Raw genomic sequence first — 19,311 nt, forward strand, 5'->3', positions numbered from 1 at the left:
CCCGGCTAATTTTTTTGTATTTTTTTGTAGTAGAGACGGGGTTTCACTGTGTTAGCCAGGATGGTCTCCATCTCCTGACCTCGTGATCCACCCATCTCGGCCTCCCAAAGTTTCTGGGATTACAGGCTTGAGCCACCACGCCTGGCCTTTTATTTTTATTTTTGAGACACAGTCTCACCCTGTCACCCAGGCTGGAGTGCAGTAGCGCAATCTCGGCTCACTGCAACCTCTGCCTCAGGGTTCAAGCAATTCTCCTGCCTCAGTCTCTTGAGTAGTTGGGATTACAGGCGCCTGCCACGATGCCCAGCTAATTTTAGTATTTTGGGTAGAGACGGGGTTTCACCATGTTGGCCGGGCTGGTCTCAAATTCCTGACCTCAGGTGATCTGCCCACCTTGGCCTCCCAAAGTGCTGGGATTCCAGGCGTGAGCCACTGTGCCCGGCCCCTCCTGTGTACTTTAAATCATGTGTTGGTTACTTAGAACACCTAATACAATGCCCACACGTCACTTCATTTGCATGAATTCAATATTCTACTCAGCATGCAACAAATTCAACTTTTCGTTTTGGAACTTTTCATTTTGGAATTTTTAAAACGTTTTTTTTTTTTAAGAGATGTGTAGGGAGAACCCCTGAAACTATTGCTACAGAATAAAAGATGAAATGCTCCCGATTATTGTAAATACAAAATTGCATGCAGGACTGTGTAAAGACAATGCCAGGTTGGACTGCCAGAATGAGCCAACAGCACGTGATGTGCTTCCCCCTGCAGAGAGCCTATGAATGGACGTGCAGTCAGGGGGGTTTCACATCACCAAGATTCCTATCCCAGAAAAGTAGATGTTCATAGCTCTGGGAATGGAATGCGACCCTCGTGGAGAGCCTATAAATGGATGCATGGGGGGGCGCCTGTCCATACGGATAAGGTAGGGCTATAAATGCCCTCATATTGTCGCAGCTCTTCTAGGCCTCTTTAGGGTTAAGGCATACTCTCTTCTGAGAATTTCTGGTCTAACCAGTTATATAACTTCAGGTCCTATTTCTATGAATTGTTTGTAATCAGCTTTTGCTGCAACTGTTACTGCTGTTCCTGTTTGAAGGCTCTGTTCGAAATTACTGATGTACACACTATAATGTCAATTCTTATCTGTGTATACTGTACTTCTGCATACAGAATTTATATTAAAGAATTACTTCATCCCCATGTGACCATCTCACCTCATAATCAAATGACCCTAAATCCCTCACTAACCCATCCCTGCCCTCACTAAACTTAATAATAAATGCTGGCATATCCAGTGCATTGTTGGCACTGCAGGACCAGAAGGTGGTGACCCCCCCGGACCCAGCTTTCACTATCTTGTGTGTGTCTATTATTTCTCGACCTGCCAATCCGCCTGGGAGCAAAGAGAAAGCACCGTTGCATTGCAGACTGCTGGCCAGTTCCCGCAATAGAGATGGAGTTTTGCTCTGTCACCCAGGTTGGAGTGCAGTGGCACAATCATAGCTCACTGCAGCCTTGAACTTCTGGGCTCAAGCGATCCTCCTACCTTAGCCTCCCCAGTAGTTGGGACTAAGGCACGTACCACCACATCCAGCTCATTTTTAACATTTTTGCAGAGATGAGGTTTTGCCATGTTTCCCAGGCTGGCTGCCGACTCCTAGCCTCAAAGAATCTTCCCGCTTCAGCTTCCCCAAAGTGCTGTGATGACAGGCACATGCCACCACACCCGGACTCATTTTTTTTTTCTGAATAGTTTCAATCTGTGGTTGATTGAATCCTGTGGAACTCACAGATACGGAGGGCTACCTGTATACTTGGGCATCCCAAATCCAAAAAATCTGAAATACTCCAATGAACGTTTCCCTTGAGCATCAGGTTGGCACTAAAAGCATCTTGAAGCCCGGGCACAGTGGCTCACACCTGTTATCCCAGCACTTTGGGAGGCCAAGGCAGATGGATCACTGGAGGTCAGGAGTTCAAGAACAGCCTGGTCAACATGGCAAAACCTTGTCTCAACTAAAAATACAAAAATTATATAGGCGTGGTGATGGGCGCCTGTAATCTCAGCTACTCGGGAGGCTGAGGTGGAAGAATTGCTTGAACCCAGAAGGCGGAGGTTGAAGTGAGCCGAGATCGAGCCACGGCACTCCAGCCCAGGCAACAGGGCAAGACTCTGTCTCTAATAATAACAACAACAATAATAATAATAATAATAACAATAATAATAATGTTTTGGATGTTGGAGCAGTTCGAACTTCGGATTTTCCGATTTGGGATGCTCAACCCATCCCAAATGTTGAATCACACATGTGATTCAACACATGCGTGCACGCACATGGCCCACCAGGAGACACAGATCTTGATCCTGCTCTGCTCCCAGCCCTCTAACAGCACTCTCTTCCACACAGCACTAAATCCAGACTCCTGCTCTGATCAACCTGGCCTTGCCCCTCCCTCTTCCCTTGTGCCAGGTCGCCAACCTCCTGGCCCTGTGCTGCTCCAGCCACACCAGCCTCCCTTCTGTGGCCCAACCTCGTCAAGCTGGGTCCTTCCTCAGGGCCTTTGCAATGGCAGTTCCCTCTGCCTGGAATGCTGTTCCCTTGGATTTTCATGGCTCCTCCCTCATATCCTCCAGGAGACCTTTCCTGACCGTCCCATATAACTACCCTGCTCCATCACTCTCCACTTCTTTGTTTTATAGATACAATTATTATAGTCATTTTAATGTACATCCACAAATGCCTTAATACTCCTCCTTTCAAGAGATGGAGGCCTGATTCCCTTCATGTGTAGATGGGGTGTACTTAGCAACTCACTACTAAATATAGAATGTGGGCCAGGCACGGTGGCTCACACCTGTAGTCCCAGCACTTTGAGAGGCTGAGGTGGGCAGATCCCCTGAGGTCAGGAGTTCAAGACCAGTCTGGGCAACATGGTGAAACCCTGTCTCTATTTAAAACACAAAAATTAGCCAGGTATGGTGGCAGGTGCCTATAATCCCAGCTACTCAGGAGGCTGAGGCAGGAGAATTGCTTGAACCTAGGAGGTGGAGGTTGCAGTGAACTGAGACTGTACCACTGAACTCCAGCTTGGGTGATAGGGTGAGACTCCATCTCAAAAAAAGAAAAGAAAAAAAAAGGAATAGAATAGAATGAGGCAGAAGTGACAGCCTGACTTGTAAGACCAAGTAACAAAAGGCACTGTGGCATCCTTCCCGCTTTCTCTCTTGAATTGCTCACTGTGAGAGGAAGCTGGCCGCCATGTTGTAAGAACACTCAAGTAGCCCTTATGGAGAAGTCCACATGGTGAGCAACTGAGGCCTCCTGCCAACAGCCATGCAAGGGAGTCAATTTGGAAACAAATCTTCCAGCCCCAGTTGAGCCTTCAGATGAAGGCAGCAACAGCCAACACCTTGACTGCAACCCCAGCAAACGTCCCCAGGCAGAAACACCCAGCTAAGCTGCTCCTGAATTCCATAAGAATTAGTACATAATAAATAGAGATAATACATGTTTGTTGTTTTAAATGGCTACATTTAGGGGTCACTTGTTACACAGCAGTGGATAGCTATTGCATCTTGCAGAGGGTATTTCTCCTGCACTGGGCAGCGAGGACCTGGAGGCAGAAACCATGTGTTCCTTGTTCCCCCAGGATGAAAACCAGGGCCTGGCTCACTGAATGAATAAATGAATGAATGTACATTGAGTATAAGGGAACCCATCTAGAACAGATCCCAAGTTTTAAGGCTCCCAGGTAGGATCTTGGACTCCTCTGGTAAGTAGTTAGGGGAAGCACTAACAGGATGGCACTGCACCGAGTGTATCACATGCTTATCCCATGGATCCAGGTTCTGAGAGGGATATGTGGTAAGGAAACAGGCTCAGAGAGGTTGAGCATCGGGTCCAAGGCCACACAGCTCACATGAGACAGAGCCCAGGTTTGTCCAGCTTCGGGGTGGGTGCTGCTGCCACCGCCCTGCACTTACTGCCTCCTTGTCCTACAGGGTCCGCAGAAAGACTTCCATGTTTGGAGACCAAAAAGAATGTTTTAGAAGGTGAGATGGGACCTAGAAGCTGCTGGCTACTCTATTTCCATGCACACAGTGAGATTTGATTTTTCTTGCTCATGCTGAGAGTTTAATCCCTGGAAGAAGCTGAGGTGGTGTGTGCACACTGAGTGTCCAGGTTAGGCATGGTGGCTCATGCCTGTAATCCCAGCACTTTAGGAGGCCGAGGCGGGCGGATCACCTAAGATCAGGAGTTTGAGACCAGCCTGGCCAATATGGTGAAACCCCATCTCTACCAAAAATACAAAAATTAGCCAGTGTGGTGGCGCACACCTGTAATCCCAGCTACTCAGGAGGCTGAGGCAGGAGAATTGCTTGAACCTGGGAGACGGAGGCTGCAGTGAGCCAAGATTGTGCCACCGCACTCCAGCCTGGGCAACAGAGTTAGACTCCATCTCAAAACAAAAACAAAACAAAACAAAACATGTCCGGCACGTCACAACTTGCTAATCTTGGCTGGTGGAGACCTCCTAGGGGCTGCTGGGGCTCAGCCAACTTTTGGAGAGTGACTCGGTGGCTTTAGCTGTCCCTGGGGTGGGCAGGGCCTCTGCTTGCTAGGGCATGATTACGGCCTTGCATTATCAGTTGTCAGCAAGGCAGGGCCCTGGGACTAGAGCTGGGACAGTGTGGATGAGCTGCTGGGGCTGGGGGATGCTGGGTGTATCATCAACCCTGGGCCCCTCTGGAGCTGGGTAAGGGATGCTGCCCGTGGCAGGAAGTACTCAGCCACATGTCCCCGCTGCCCGGGTTCTGGCACTGCAACTGTGCAGTGGACACTCCGCTGGACTACAAACAGGGCAGTTTCCATGCTCACAGCTGCTGTCGGCACTACCAGGGTGAATCTCCGAGAAGGAGTCTGGTGATGGGCACAGAAGTTGGAAGGTCACCCACAGTCTCAGGTGAACCCCGTGATGATGCCAAGAACTGCAGTAGCCTGAGGATCCCAGGAAAACAAGATTCAGGTGTGCCCGGCCTCCCAGGGACCCTCCCTGCCCTGGTCACCTCCCTGCAGTTACCACAGAAACAAGATCCCAGGCTTCTCCTGCAGACAGCACATGCCAGCCTCGAGGCACTGGTCTGGCCTCTGACCCCTTTGCCCTGCCATCTCCTCCTGCTCTAGTCACCGCTATTCCTGGGTCCTGGGAGCTTGAGGAAGCCCAGGGCATCCAGGGCTCACTCCCAAGGGCCCAGAGAGCAGGGCATGGGGTCCTGCTCACCGTGGTAACAACAGCAGAAAGAGGAACAGTTACAATCACCAGCTCTGCACTGGCCCCAAGCCCCAGCCTCCGTCCCTGAAGCTGGGACCACCACAGTCTTTACTTCCCAGCTGTGTTCCCTGTCATCCGGGGATCAGGCGCCAAGTGATCTGGCCACACTGCATTGGATATGAGGCCGTGGCGTCAGGCGGGGAGCCTCAGAGGCCGTGCCCGGGGCGGTGGGGACTCACCACATGCTCCCCGATGCGTCCCGCTCCCCAAACGCGCTGTAGGAGCCATCCTGGCGCTTGTAGGTCAGCTGGCGCTGGTAGCCTGCGGGGCAAGCAGAAAGGACCCTGTCCTGTTGAGTGGCCTGGCCCAGGGCGCCCCCGGGAACTTACACCGCTCTGCCACCCCCAACCCCAGACCTCCAAAGCCACACCACATGTGGGGTCCCTGGAATTGCCTCAAATCACATCTGGAGTCCTTGAAACTGCCACACACCCACATCTGGGGTCCCTGAAACTTCCCCATACCACATGTGGGGTTCTTGAAACTGGGCTCACTGAAACTGCCCATGTCACATCTGGGGTCCCTAAAAGTGACCCACACCATATCTGGGGTTCTTGAAACTGTCTCATACCACATCTGGAGTCCCTGGAATTGCTCCACACCACATCTGGGGGTGACATATAGAGCCAGTGGACCGTAGGGTCTGGACAGAAAGCTGGGGACAGGGGCCCTCCAAGTGTTCAATGATGAGTTTGGACTCAAACTGCTCCACACCACATCTGGGGTTCTTGAAACTACCCCACACCACATCTGGGGTCCCTGAAACTGCTCCACACCACATCTGGGGTTCTTGAAACTGCCCCAAACCCACACCACATCTGGGGTCCCTGTAACTGCCCCACACCACATCTAGGATCCCTGAAACTGCTCCATGCCACATCCAGGGTTCTTGAAATTACCCCACACCACATCTGGGGTCCCTGAAACTGCTCCCTGCCACATCTGGGGTCCCTGAAACTGCCCCACATCACATCTGGGGTTCTTGAAACTGTCTCATACCACATCTGGAGTCCCTGGAACTGCTCCACACTACACCTGAGGTCCCTGAAACTGCCCCACACCAAATCTGGGATCCCTGAAACTGCTCCACACATCTGGGGTTCTTGAAACTGCCGCACACCACATCTGGGGTCCCTGAAACTACACACCACATCCGGTGTACCTAAAACTGCCCCACACCACATCTAGGATCCCTGAAACTGCTCCACACCACATCCGGGGTTCTTGAAACTGCTCCACACCACATCTGGGGTCCTTGAAACTGCCCCACACCACATCGGGGGTCCCTGAAACTGCTCCACACCACATTGGGGATTCTTGGAACTACCTCACACCACATCTGAGGTCCCTGAAACGGCCTCACACCACATCTAGGGTGGCTGTAACCTCCAACTCATTCTTCTCGTTTACTGACATGGCCCCTTTGTGACTACTGGTCACACACTGGCCTTCAGTCACTCCCAGGAGGTCAGCAAAACCACCATCTTGGGGCAGCACCCTCTGTCCCCAGGTGTGGGGGCTGCTCCACCTGCTGGGACAGGAGCTTGGGAAGCTCAGAGAACTGGAGGTGCTGGGGGCAGGGAACGGAGCAGGGAACGAGGGAGTATGGCGAGAGGCCGGTGGGCCACAGGGGCCTCCAAGGCTGGGCTGGGAGTGTGGCTTTCCTGCGAGGGCACAGTGAGCCACGGGTGGCGTGTGAGTAGGAGAAGAGTGTGAGGAGACACATAGAGCCAGTGGACCGTAGGGTCTGGACAGAAAGCTGGGGACGGGGGCCCTCCAAGTGTGCAATGATGAGTTTGACCCAGTGGTGGCGACAGAGGTGGGGAGCCTTCCTGGGGTGAAGGCAGAGCTACTCAGCCAGACACGGGCTGTGAGGGAAAGAAGGACGAATCTGAGGGCACCACGTTGTGTGGCCTGAGCCTCAGGAAGGACAGGGCTGTGTCCACAGAGACAGGACAGGTGACAAAAGGCATTCTGTATGGGGTGGGTCTTCCCAAATTCACATCCACTTAGAACCCAAAAATGGGACCTTACTGGCAATAAAGATCTTAACAGATATCATTAAGGTTCGGATCTCCAGATGAGAGCATCTTGGATTTATTTACGGTAGGCCCTAAATCCAGTGACAGGTGTCCTTGTCATTGAAAAGAGAGGCTGAGCGCCGTGGCTTGCACCTGAAATCCCAGCACTTTGAGAGGCCAAGGTGAGAGGATCACTCAAGGCCGGGAGTTCAAGACCAGCCTGGACAACATAGTGGAACCCCATCTTTACAAAGAATTGGCTGAGCATGGTGGTGCACACCTGTAGTCCCAGCTACTCAGGAGGCTGAGGTGGGAGGCTGGCTTGAGCCCAGGAGTTAAAGTATGCAGTGAGCTATGATTGCACCACTGCACTCCAGCCTGGGTGACAGAGCAAGACCCTGACTCTAAAAAAAAAAAAAAAAAGAAAAGAAAAAGAAAAGAAAGAAAGAAAAGAAAGGGAATTAGTCACAGACGTGACAGCCATGCGATCGTGGAGGCACAGAGCAGGCTGATCAGTCTATAAGCCAAGGAACACCTGGAGCCAGCAGATGCCATTAGAGAGGTTTGGGACAGAGTCTCCCTCAGAGCCACCAGAAGGAACCAGCTCTGCAGACACCTTTATTTCGGACTTTTGGGCTCCACAACTATAAGGAGATGACACATTTCTGTCATTCTAAGTCACCCAGTTTGTGGCATTTTACTGTAGCGGTTTTAGGAAATGAACACAAGTGGGTTTGGGGGGAAGATGGAGGGGGTTGATTTGGGGTTTGTCGAGTCTGGACTGCGAGTTGGCTGGATGCACACAGGGTCTGGTTGTCCTGTGGAGGTACAGGCTGTTATTCACGAGGAGGGCTCATTCGACTCTGGGTGGTGTTTAAAGACCTGAGCCTGGATGGATCCACCACGGTGTGCCTGGCCCTGGGGCAGCTGGTGTCCACCCACCTCCCAGACCCTCACAAGAGCTAATCTGGGCCTCCAGGACCTGGCCTCAGTGGACTTGGCCTTCCTAGCTGTCCATGATCAGCCTTCATGATGCCAGACTTTCAGCCTGGAGCAACCCCTGACTGTTTCTTCTTTCTTCTTTCTTATTTTTTACAGTTGGGGTCTCACTCGGTCACCCTAGCTGGAGTGCAGTGGCACAATCACAGTTCACTGCAGCCTCCAACTCTGGGCTCAAGCAATCCTCCTGCCTCAGCCTCCTGAGCAGCTGGGACTACAGGTGCATGCCACCATGTCTGGCTAATATGTTTTTATTTTTTGTAGAGACCAGGGTCTTGCTTTGTTGCCCAGCCTGGTCTCAAATTCCTGGGCTCAAGATCCTCCTGCCTCGGCCTCCCAAAGTGTTGGGATTACAGGCATCAGCCACTGTGCCTGGCCTTCTTTTTTCTTTTCTGAATGTTATTTTTAATAATACTGTTATATTCTTGTTGTAAAAAAAAAAAAATCTACACTTTAAAAAGATGCTGTTCCTCTCCCTGTATCTGAACAGCACCATTCATTCAGAATCTCATCCTAACAGCCAGAGACATCAGGCTCCTGCTGACAGTGACCAGATCAGGGCCACCCTGAATGGCCTCTTTTGCCCACTTCCTCCTCATCGCTGTGCCTGGTGTGTGGGCCGCCTCCAGCGTGGTCTTCTCCACCGAAGGCTGAACCTGACTCCCTTGCTCCCACCTCGACCAGGCAGTTTTTCCCCAATACCTTGTACTAGGTAGTCGGTGCTCTGTCTCTCCACCTCAGGGCTGAGCTGCTGGGTTTTCTGAAGATACTTCAAGACAAAGATGTTGGGAGCAAAATGGATCATGTTCTGCTCTCCACAGCCAAAGGGCAGCCGCAGGAGGTTGTTGAGGTGGTTCAGGGTTGGCCCCATGACGTCCCCTGGTGGGAAGGAGAAGAGAGTTGAGTTGGGGGCTGTCCCAGCTCAGTAGAGAACAGGGACAGCTTTACCCAGGGATGGGAGACTGCGTGTGTCACCCAGTCAGCCACCCAACTGCCCTTTAGGACTGACACCCTCTGCCTGCTCAGACCAGCTGGTGTGCTGGCTTTGGTGACAATTTTACACACCTTCTTCTGTGTTCTTTAGTTTTTAACTTAGGCTTTCTTTCTCTAGCTTTTCATTCTGTTCAGTGATTTTTCCCTCACTGGCTTTTAAAATGGGTGCATTGAAGGCTATACATTGGCCTCTAAGTACAACTTTGGCTGCATCCCACAAATATCAGAATGTCTACAATCATTCTCATTCCATTCTAAATAGTCTTCCTAAAATATTCCTTTTTTTTTTTTTTTTTTGAGATGGAGTCTCACTATGTCACCCAGGCTGGAATGCAGTGGCACAACCTCAGCTCACTGCAACCTCTGCCTCTCAGGCTCAAGCAACTCTCCTGCCTCAGCCTCCTGAGTAGCTGGGACTACAGGCATGTGCCACCACACCCGGCTAATTTTTTTTTTTTTTTTTAGTAGAGACAGGGTTTCATCATGTTGGCCAGGTTGGTCTCGAACTCCTGACCTTAGATGATCCACGTGCCTCTGCTTCCCAAAGTGCCAGGATTACAGGCGTCATCCACTGTGCCCGGCCCTAAAATATTCTTTCTAAAATATTCAGATTTTTTCTTTAACCAAGAGCACTTACATTTTTAAAAAAGTTTCTAGATGTGTGGAGTTGAAGGTACATTTTTTAAAGTTTTCTCTCTTTAAAAAAAATTCTGGTTCTCCCATCCCCTTGACATTCTGTATTCCTCTTCTTGGCTTCCTTGTCTCAAAGATTGCTGATGGACCCCCTGGGACCCCCAGTGTCCCCTGAACATACCTTCTCTCCTATTTTATTTTATTTTATTTATTTTTAGATGGAATCTCGCTCTGTCACCAGGCTGGACTGCAGTGGCGTGATCTTGGCTCACTGCAACCTCCTCCTCCCAGGTTCAAGTGACTCTCCTGCTTCAGCCTCCCGAGTAGCTGGGGTTACAGGCTTGTGCCACCATGCCCAGCTAATTTTTGTATTTTTAGTAGAGACTGGATTTCATCATGTTGGTCAGGATGGTCTCGACCTCTTGACCTCGTTATCCACCCGCCTCGGCCTCCCAAAGTGCTGGGATTACAGGCATGAGCCACCACACCTGGCCCCTTCTTTCCTTCTTTAGCATCTCCGCATGTCTCGCTGAGGCTGCCATTGCCCCTGCAGCCTCCCCTTGTTGCACAAACAGCCTGGCTACTTTCTCATCACCATGCTCTAGGCTACCCAGCTTCTTCTCCACCTGCTGTGTCACTGAAGGCATTGGTGCACGGATCCCAGCCGTCACCTCCTCTCCATTCCTGCCTCTCTGCTTCTTCTCCTATTTCCCTCAATTCCATCTTAGTCACTCAGCCCCGCATCCACTCTGACTTACTCTCATGCCTCAGGAATTGTAAATTCGAAATTCCTCTGATCTGGCCACAACCGCCTACCTGCCTGGGTACCAGGGCCTCTGCCCTCTGATGTCAGAGAGAGCCTCAACACCCTCATTTGGGCCCATCCATCTCCTTCTGGCCTCTCGCCCTCTCCTCCTTGGCTGAGGCCCATCCCAAACTCTCACCACCCTTCTGCCCAATTCCCAGCACTGGATCAATCACACAATCAGACTTTCCCCTCCAGCACCTGGGCTACTAGAGGCATCCTGATATGGTTTGGCTGTGTTGCCAACCAAATCTCATCTTGAATTGTAGCTCCCATAATTCACACGTGTTGTGGGAGGGAACTGGTGAGAGCTAATTGAATTATAGGGGTGGTTTCCCCATACTGTTCTCGTGGTAGTGAATAAGTCTCACGAGATCTGACGGTTTTAGAAGGGGAAACCTCTTTCACTGGGCTCTCATTCTCTCATTCTCCCTCTGGCCATGTAAGACGTGCCCTTCGCCTTCCGCCACGATTGTGAGGCCTCCCCAGCCACGTGAAACTGAAAGTCAATTAAACCTCTTTTTCTTTATAAATTACCCAGTGTTGGGTATGACTTTATCAGCAGCACGAAAACAGAGTAACACACATCCCAACCCTACAGACTCCCTAAAGCTGCTTCCGATGTCCCTAGTCAGAGCCTCTCACCTCTACTCGGCAACTGCTCCAGACGCCTGCCATATCACCAAGACCCCCAAGGCCTCCATCCTGCACCCCACATCTGGCTGACTTCATCAGGCATTTGTGTCTTCTTGGAGCTTGTCCTTGGCCCACTTCACTCACAGGGCTCACTGCAGGTTCTTAGGGGTCACCCCACCCTGACCTCTGCATAAGGCTTAGATTGGGGGGGCTCTGGATCTGCCATGTCACCTGGACTAGGAGTCCCTCAAGGGTGGGGTTGGGGTCAGCTCTTGGGCTGCCTCAATGCCCAGCACATGGATGGGCATAGAGAAGGCACTGGAAGCTGCTTGTCAGGTGAGTGGGTGTATGGGTGGACACCCCAGGACACAGGTCCCCAGCAAAGCCGAGCTTGAGACTAAACCTGGAGTCTCAACCTTGGCTCTTGCCACCTGACCTCCCCAAGCCAGGCTGTGGGACAGACGCACCGATGATGGAGGCGGCAGCCCGCTCAGACCCAGGGATGGCACCGTGCGGGACCCCCAGGGTGAAGGCCTCGCTGTAGCTCTCGTCCACCTTCATCTTCCTCCAGATTCGGAATTCACCCATGGAGCCCCAGCCGGTGGAAAAGCCAATGAACTGCACCTCTGGTGGCCTCGGGAGGGTCCAGGCCACAATGACAGACTCGTTGGACGGCTCTGGACCGTGGCCAACCTGGAAAAAGAAACCGAGGCTGCTGGACACTGGCGGGAAGCAGGCAGTAGGCACTCAGGTGGCACTGACACCAACTTTGTGGCCAGGGTCAGAGGCCTTAGCCACACTCACAGTGCAAGGAAGGGTCTTTGGGGAATCAGAGGTGAGAAAAACCAGAGGTTACCCCATCCATTAAACAGCCAACAGAAACATAAGGAATGACAGCTGCAGGGTCTGAAGTCACTGGGCTCCTTGGAACCTCTAGACCTTTGCACATGTTATTGCTCTGCCTGGAGAACATACTCTGCTCCCATTTTGCCTAGCAAACTCCTATTCATACTTCGAAACCTACTTTGGTTATGTTCTTCCTCTAGGAAGCTGTATTAGCTTCTATATCTTTTTTGCTTGGCCCAGAAAACACGCCCCAACCCCCATTTCACTTGCTCATGTCCATTTCTTCTTTTCTCCCTGACCACCTGCCTCCTCTCTCTGCTCCCAGATCCCTGGGTGCTTCCTTTGCCACAGCTCTTGCTACATGTTTTTTTTGGTAAGCGACTCTAGACTGAGAACAACTTGAGGTGGTGCCCTGTGTTTCCCTTGCTTCTCCCGACCCCCCATCTGAGCCTGGCACAGAATAGGAAGTAGCTAATACTGGAGGAACATGAAGTTTCTGCACAAGCCCCAGGGAGTCCTGTTGTATACCTGGATACGGCCACCATGCCAGCTGATCCAGAATGTTCTGAATTCATCCCAGGAGAGGATCTTGGCCGTGTGTGCACTGGCCACGGGCTCTCCCATCTTGCTGGTGGAGATCCATGACCTGGTGTTCTGATGCCCCCCTAGGACGATCTCGATCATGCCTGCTGTGTCCTGGGGCCCAGAAGACAAGGCCACACGGGCATCATTGTGAGCTCGCACAGCCACATCAAAGCGGGTGAGGTGCAGTGGCCGCTGCACATACTGGAACTCATACTTGTTGGGGGTGGAGATGTGGACTCTCTCTGGATGGAGGAAAGGAGATGGGGAGTTGAGAGGGCACCTGGAGGCATCCGACTTTCCCTGATGGTACCTAGAGGTGAGCACCAGGACCACAAGGAGTGGGTCTCATTGTGACTCGGCACACATGGTGGAATGGTGTTGGCCTAACAATGGCATTGGCAATGGCACACAAAAGATAAAATGGGACTGGGCAGAGTGGCTCACACCTGTAATCCCAGCACTTTAGGAGACTGAGGCAGGAAGACTGCTTGAGGCCAGCAGTTCGAGACCAGCCTGGGAAACATAGCAAGACTCCTATCTCTACAAAAATGTTTTTAAATTAGCAGTGGCATGTATCTGTCATCCCAGCTACTTGGGAGGCCAAAGCAGGAAGATTGCTTGAGCCCAGGAGTTCAAGGCTGCAGTGAGCCATGATCGTACCATTGCATTCCAGCCTGGGTTACTCTCTCTCAAAAACAAGCAAGACTCTCTCTAAAGCAAGATCCTCTCTAAAAAAACAAAAAGATAAGATGCTCAGGGATAAATCTGACTAAAGATGAGCAAGGTGTTGAAAATTGAAAAGGCTGAGGAGAGGAACAAAAGAAAACCCAAATCAATGAAAGCTAGACCATGTTCATGAACTATCATGAACATGTGAGTTCTTCCCCAGATGGTTCTACAGATTCAAAGCAATCCCAAAAAAAATCCCAGGAGGCTCTTTTGGAGAAATTGCTAAATGGATTCCAAAATTTATACAGAGATGCAAAGGACCTAGGAGAGCTCAACTTTGGTCAAGAATCCAGCATTTTGGGAGGCTGAGGCAGGTGGACCCCCTGAGATCGGGAGTTTGAGACCAGCCTGACCCACATGGTGAAACTCTGTCTCTACCAAAAAGACAAAAATTAGTCGGGCGTGGTGGTAGGTGCCTGTAATCCCAGATAGTCAGGAGGCTGAGACGGGAGAATCACTTGAACCCAGGAGATGGAGGTTGCAGTGAGTCAAGATCTTTTTTCCCCTCTTTTCTTCCTTCCTTCCTTCCTTCCCTCCTCCCTTCCTTCCTTCTTTTTCCTTTCCTTTCCTTTCCTTTCCTTTCTTTCCTTCCTTCCTTCCTTCCTTCTTCCTTGTCTCCTTCCCTCCCTCCCTTCCTTACTTCTTTTTTTGAGACAGAGTCTCTCTCTGTCAACCAGGCTGGAGTGCAGAGGTACAATAAAGGCTCACTGCAACCTCCACCTCCTGGGCTCTAGCAATCCTCCCACCTCCACCTCCCAAGTAGCTGGGACTACAGGTGTGCACCACCACATATGGCTAAGTTTTTGTTTGTTTGTTTGTTTAATTTTTTGTAGAGATAGGATTTCACCATGTTGTCCATGTATGTTTTTTTCTAAAAGCACTATAGTTTTACGTGTAAGTCCATGATCCATTTTGGGTTCATTCTTGTGTAAGGTGTGATCTTTAGGTCCAGGCTCGTGTGTTATTGTTGTTGTCACTGTTTTGAGATGGAGTCTCTCTCTGTCACCCAGGCTGGAATGCTGTGGCACAATCTCAGCTCACTGCAACCTCCACCTCTTGGGATCAAGAGATTCTCCTGACTCAACCTCCCAAGCAGCTGGGATTACAGGCACACACAATCACACCTGGCTAACTTCGTACTTTTTTTTTTTTGAAATGGAGTCTTGCTCTGTCACCCATGCTAGAGTGCAATGGCATGATCTTGGCTCACTGTAACCTCTGCCTCTCAGGTTCAAGTGATTCTCCTGCCTCAGCCTCCTGAGCAGCTGGGATTACAGGTGCGCGCCACCATGCCCAGCTAATTTTTTGTATTTTTAGTAGAGACGGGGTTTCACCATGTTGGTCAGGTTGGTCTCAAACTCCTGACCTCATGATCCACCCACCTCAGCCTCCCAAAGTGCTGGGATTACAGTCGTGAGCCACCGTGCCTGGCCAACTTTGTACTTTTAGTATTGATAAGTTTCACCGTGTTGGCCAGGCTGGTCTCAAACTCCTGACTTCAGATGATCCACCTTCCTCAGCCTCCCAGAGTTCTGGGATTACAGGTGTGAGCCACTGCGCCCGGCCAGCCTAACTTTGCTTGGTACCTGCGGTGCACATTCCTGTGTATTCACTCCCTGCGTGGTGGATGCCCCACCCTCACTGGCTCTGCCTGTCCCTAGCTGAGACATGGCTCTTCCTAAACCACAGTGCCCCCTTCCCCCGGGAAGGGCAGATACTCACTTTACAGTGGGATAGCCCCCACACTGTGGGAAATGGGGAAGGCCAAAGTCCTGACCCAGCCAGCTGGCCACACCTTAGCAGGATGGGCACAGGGAACTCACCACTGGGACAGAAGAATGCACTGTAGGTGTACGCCCGGGGAACTCCTTCGGCCTGAAACAAAGAAACAAGGAGAACTGAGTGTCGGGGCAGTGAGGCAGACGGTCAGCTCAGCAGAGCAGCTGGCTCTCCCACACTAATGACTTCAAGTCCAAAGCACGTCATTGTGCTTCCGGGGTTTACGTGGTATCAGCACGGTCACACCAAGATCACAGGGGCGTGGAGCAGGACAGGGCTACCCACTTCCCAGGCTCCAAGGGGGAAACTGAGGCTGCTCCCCGTTACTGGCCAAAAGAAATTCACCAACTGCTTCTAAACTTGTCATGGGGTTCACATCCCTACCCTCCTGGCCACCCCTGTCCTCCCATCTCCCTCTGGGCAGGGGACGTGATGAGGACAAATGAGACCAGGTTCTGAGGCCTCATTTGACATCCATGAGCACGGTGAGAGGGGCTCCTCCATCTGCCAAGGACGGGGCTCAGTCCCACTGTCTGTCTACCGCATCTCTTGTCTCCTGTCTCTTCCATCTGGGTTCTCACTTCTGCTTCTTCTATGGATGACCCCAAATACTAGAAGGCAGCTGTCTCAGTCTCTTAAAAAGGGATGCCCAGAATTTAACCCCCTACACCTTGCAGGGCTTGGTCTGACCAACATGGCCCCTATGGGGGCCCTCGGATCAGACCTCAAAGAGTTAACATGCAGCAGCTGCAGCCAGGTGGCCTGGCAGCCCCTTTCCCCATTAGGATGGTCAATTTTGTTTGTTTATTTATTTATTTAGAGACACTGTCTCACTCTGTTGCCCAGGCCGGAGTGCAGTGGTGTGATCTCAGTTCATTGAAACCTCTGCCTCCTGGGTTTAAGCAATTCTCATGCCTCAGTCTCCCAAGTAGCTGGGACTACAGGCACATGCTACCACACCAGGCTAATTTTTTATATTTTTAGTGGAGATGGGATTTTGCCAAGTTGGCAGGCTAGTCTTGAACTCCTGACCTCAAGCAATCCGCTTGCCTCAGCCTCCCAAAGTGCTGGGATTACAGGTAGGAGCCACCACGCCCAGCCTAGGATAGTCAATTCTAGGTGTCAACTGGACTGGGCTCCGGGATGCCCAGGTAGCTGGTTAAACAATCTATCTGGGCTTGCCCAGGAAGTGCTTCCGCAAGAGATCAGCATTGGTGTTGGAGGACTGAGTAGGGCACACGGCCCTCTTCAATGTGAGTGGGCACCATCCAAGCTGTTGAGCTCCTCCTGATAGAACAAGACAGAGGAAGATTGGTTCCACTCTCTGCCCAACTGCTTGAGCTGGGACATCGATCTTCTCCTGCTCCTGGTTCCCAGGCCTTCAGACCTGGGCTGGAATCTACACCATTGGTTCTCCAGCTCTCAGGTCTTCTAGCTACACCACTGGCTTTCCTGGGTCTCTAGCTTGTTTTCGTTTGTTTGTTTTCTTTGTTGTTGTTTTGTTTTGTTTTGTTTTAGATGGAGTCTCACTCTGTTGCCCAGGCTGGAGTGCAAAGGCGCGATCTCGGTTCACTGCAACCTCCGGCTCCTGAGTTCAAGTGATCCTCCTGCCTCAGCCTCCCAAATAGCGGGGATTACAGGAACCCAACACCAGGCCCAGCTAACTTTTTTATTTTTAGTAGAGACAGGGTTTCACCATGTTGGCTAGGCTAGTCTCAAACTCCTGACCTCAGGTAATCAGCTTGCCTCGGCCTCCCAAAGTGCTAGGATTACAGGCGTGAGCCACCACGCCTGGCCTCCTGGGTCTCTATCTGGCAGAGGGCAGCTTGTAAACATCTCGGCTTCCATAAGTGCATGAGCCAGTACCTTATGATAAACCTGTTCTACAGATGTATGTGTGTGAGTGTGTGTGTATAACAAATCTCATTCTATGTATGTGGTGGGGCGGGGGGGACTTCTGTTTCTCTGGTGAATCCTAATATGACCATTCCTGCTGACTGGCTTAGGGCCACTCACTCAACCTTTTGAACTCCCATTTCATCATCTCTAAGCTGGGGATAAGGACCCCCAACCTCACACTGTGATGGGGTTATCATGCTTCAGAAGGGGTCTGGAGTCTTCTCAGTGCTACTGACGGTCAGTTCTTATTATATTTTTCTCCTCCTGGCCTACTTTCATTTCAAAGCTCTCCTTGAAATTGTCATGTGTCTATATTGGTGAGTCCAGGAGACGCTTGTCCCCACTCACATCCACTTCCTAGTAAACTTCCCAAGGTTGGTGCTGAGAGGCTGAGGACACTATCTCAGGCTACACCGAGACATCCACCTGCCAGGATTTCATCTCACACCTGTTAGGCCCAATGTGGAGCCCATGGGTCATTTGCTAAGCTAGGGGGCACCAGGGAAAGCCCCAGAAGCATTGCTTGGGCCTCAGTAACCCCCTGTCTACCAGCCTGGCCCCTTGTTGGGAAAGGGATTGGGAGCAATGGGCAGGGCCAGGCCATTGTAACCCACGGTGGCTTTTTTTCTTTCTTTTTTTTTGAGATGGAGTCTCACTCTGTCGCCCAGACTGGAGTCCAATGGCGCAATCTCGGCTCATTGCAACCTCTGCCTCCCAGGTTCAAGCAATTCTCCTGCCTTAGCCTCCTGAGTAGCTGGGATTACAGGCGCCCACCACCACACCTGGCTAATTTTTTGTATAGTTTACTAGAGACGGAGTTTCACCATGTTGGCCAGGCTGGTCTCAAACTCTTGGCCTCAGGTGATCCTCCTGCCTCGGCCTCCCAAAGTGCTGGGATTACAGGCACGAGCCACTGTGCCCGACCTCGCAGTAGATTTTTAACAGCTGTATAATCCTAAAAACTGTGCATAATCCAAATGTCCACCACAGGCGAACGGATAAAGAAAATGTGGTTCATCCATCCAATGGAATATGATTGAGCCACAGAAGCAAGCACAGATCCATGCTGCACTGTGGATGAACCCTAAACACACTGTACTGAGTGAGAGAAGCCAGAAGCAAAAGGCTACATGCTATATGAGTCCACTGATACAAAATGTCCAATAGGCAAATCCCTAGAGACAGAACCAGATCCATTCTGCTGGTGGCGAGTGATATGGCTTGGATTTGTGTCCCCGCCCAAATCTCATGCTGAATTGTAATCCTCAAGTTTGGAAGAGGGGCCTGGTGGAAGGTGATTGGATCATGGGGGTGGATTTCCCCCTTGCTGTTCTCGTGATAATGAGTGAGTTCTCATGAGATCTGGTTGTTTAAAACTGTGAAGCGGCCAGGCACAGTGGCTCACGACTGTAATCCCAGCACTTTGGGAGGCCAAGGTAAGCAGATCACAAAGTCAAGAGATCGAGACCATCCTGGCCAACATGGTGAAACCTCATCTGTACTAAAAATATAAAAATTATCGGGGCGTGGAGGCGGGTGCCTGTAATCCCAGCTATTTGGGAGGCTGAGGCAGGAGAATCACTTGAACCAGGCAGGCAGAGGTTGCAACGAGCTGAGATCATGCCACTGCACTCCAGCCTGGTGACAGAGTGAGACTCCATCTGAAAACAACAACAACAACAACAACAACAACAGCAGCAACAAAACTGTGAAGCACCTCCCCCTTCCCTCCTCCTCCTGCTCCAGCCATGTAAGACACACCTGCTTCCCTCTCACCTCCTGCCATGACTGTAAGTTTCCTGAGGCCTCCCCAACCATGCTTCCTGTACAGCCTACAGAACTGTGAGCCAATTAAACCTCTTTTCTTTACTAATCATCCAGTCATGGCCGGGCACAGTGGCTCATGCCTGTAATCCCAGCACTTTGGGAGACCGAGGCAGGCAGGTCACCTGAGGTCAGGAGTTCAAGACCAACCTGGCCAACATGGTGAAACCCCGTCTCTACTAAAAATATAAAAATTAGCCGGGTGTGGTGGTGCACGCCTGTAGT

At 51.2% G+C, this 19,311-nt stretch overlaps 1 protein-coding gene across 1 annotated transcript in view; it reads right to left on the minus strand.

Moving 5' to 3' along the window:
• CPAMD8 (C3 and PZP-like, alpha-2-macroglobulin domain containing 8) overlaps window positions 1–19,311 on the minus strand; it is a 151,598-nt gene that overhangs the window by 28,868 nt on the left and 103,419 nt on the right. The window contains 5 exon segments of the mRNA XM_011925896.1: window positions 5,517–5,598; window positions 9,060–9,236; window positions 11,892–12,117; window positions 12,799–13,097; window positions 15,408–15,459. Of these exon segments, the coding sequence (XP_011781286.1) occupies window positions 5,517–5,598; window positions 9,060–9,236; window positions 11,892–12,117; window positions 12,799–13,097; window positions 15,408–15,459 (836 nt within the window).

Source organism: Colobus angolensis, unplaced genomic scaffold, assembly GCF_000951035.1.
Source record: "Colobus angolensis palliatus isolate OR3802 unplaced genomic scaffold, Cang.pa_1.0 Scaffold66, whole genome shotgun sequence".
In the NCBI taxonomy this organism is placed as follows: Eukaryota; Metazoa; Chordata; class Mammalia; order Primates; family Cercopithecidae; genus Colobus; species Colobus angolensis.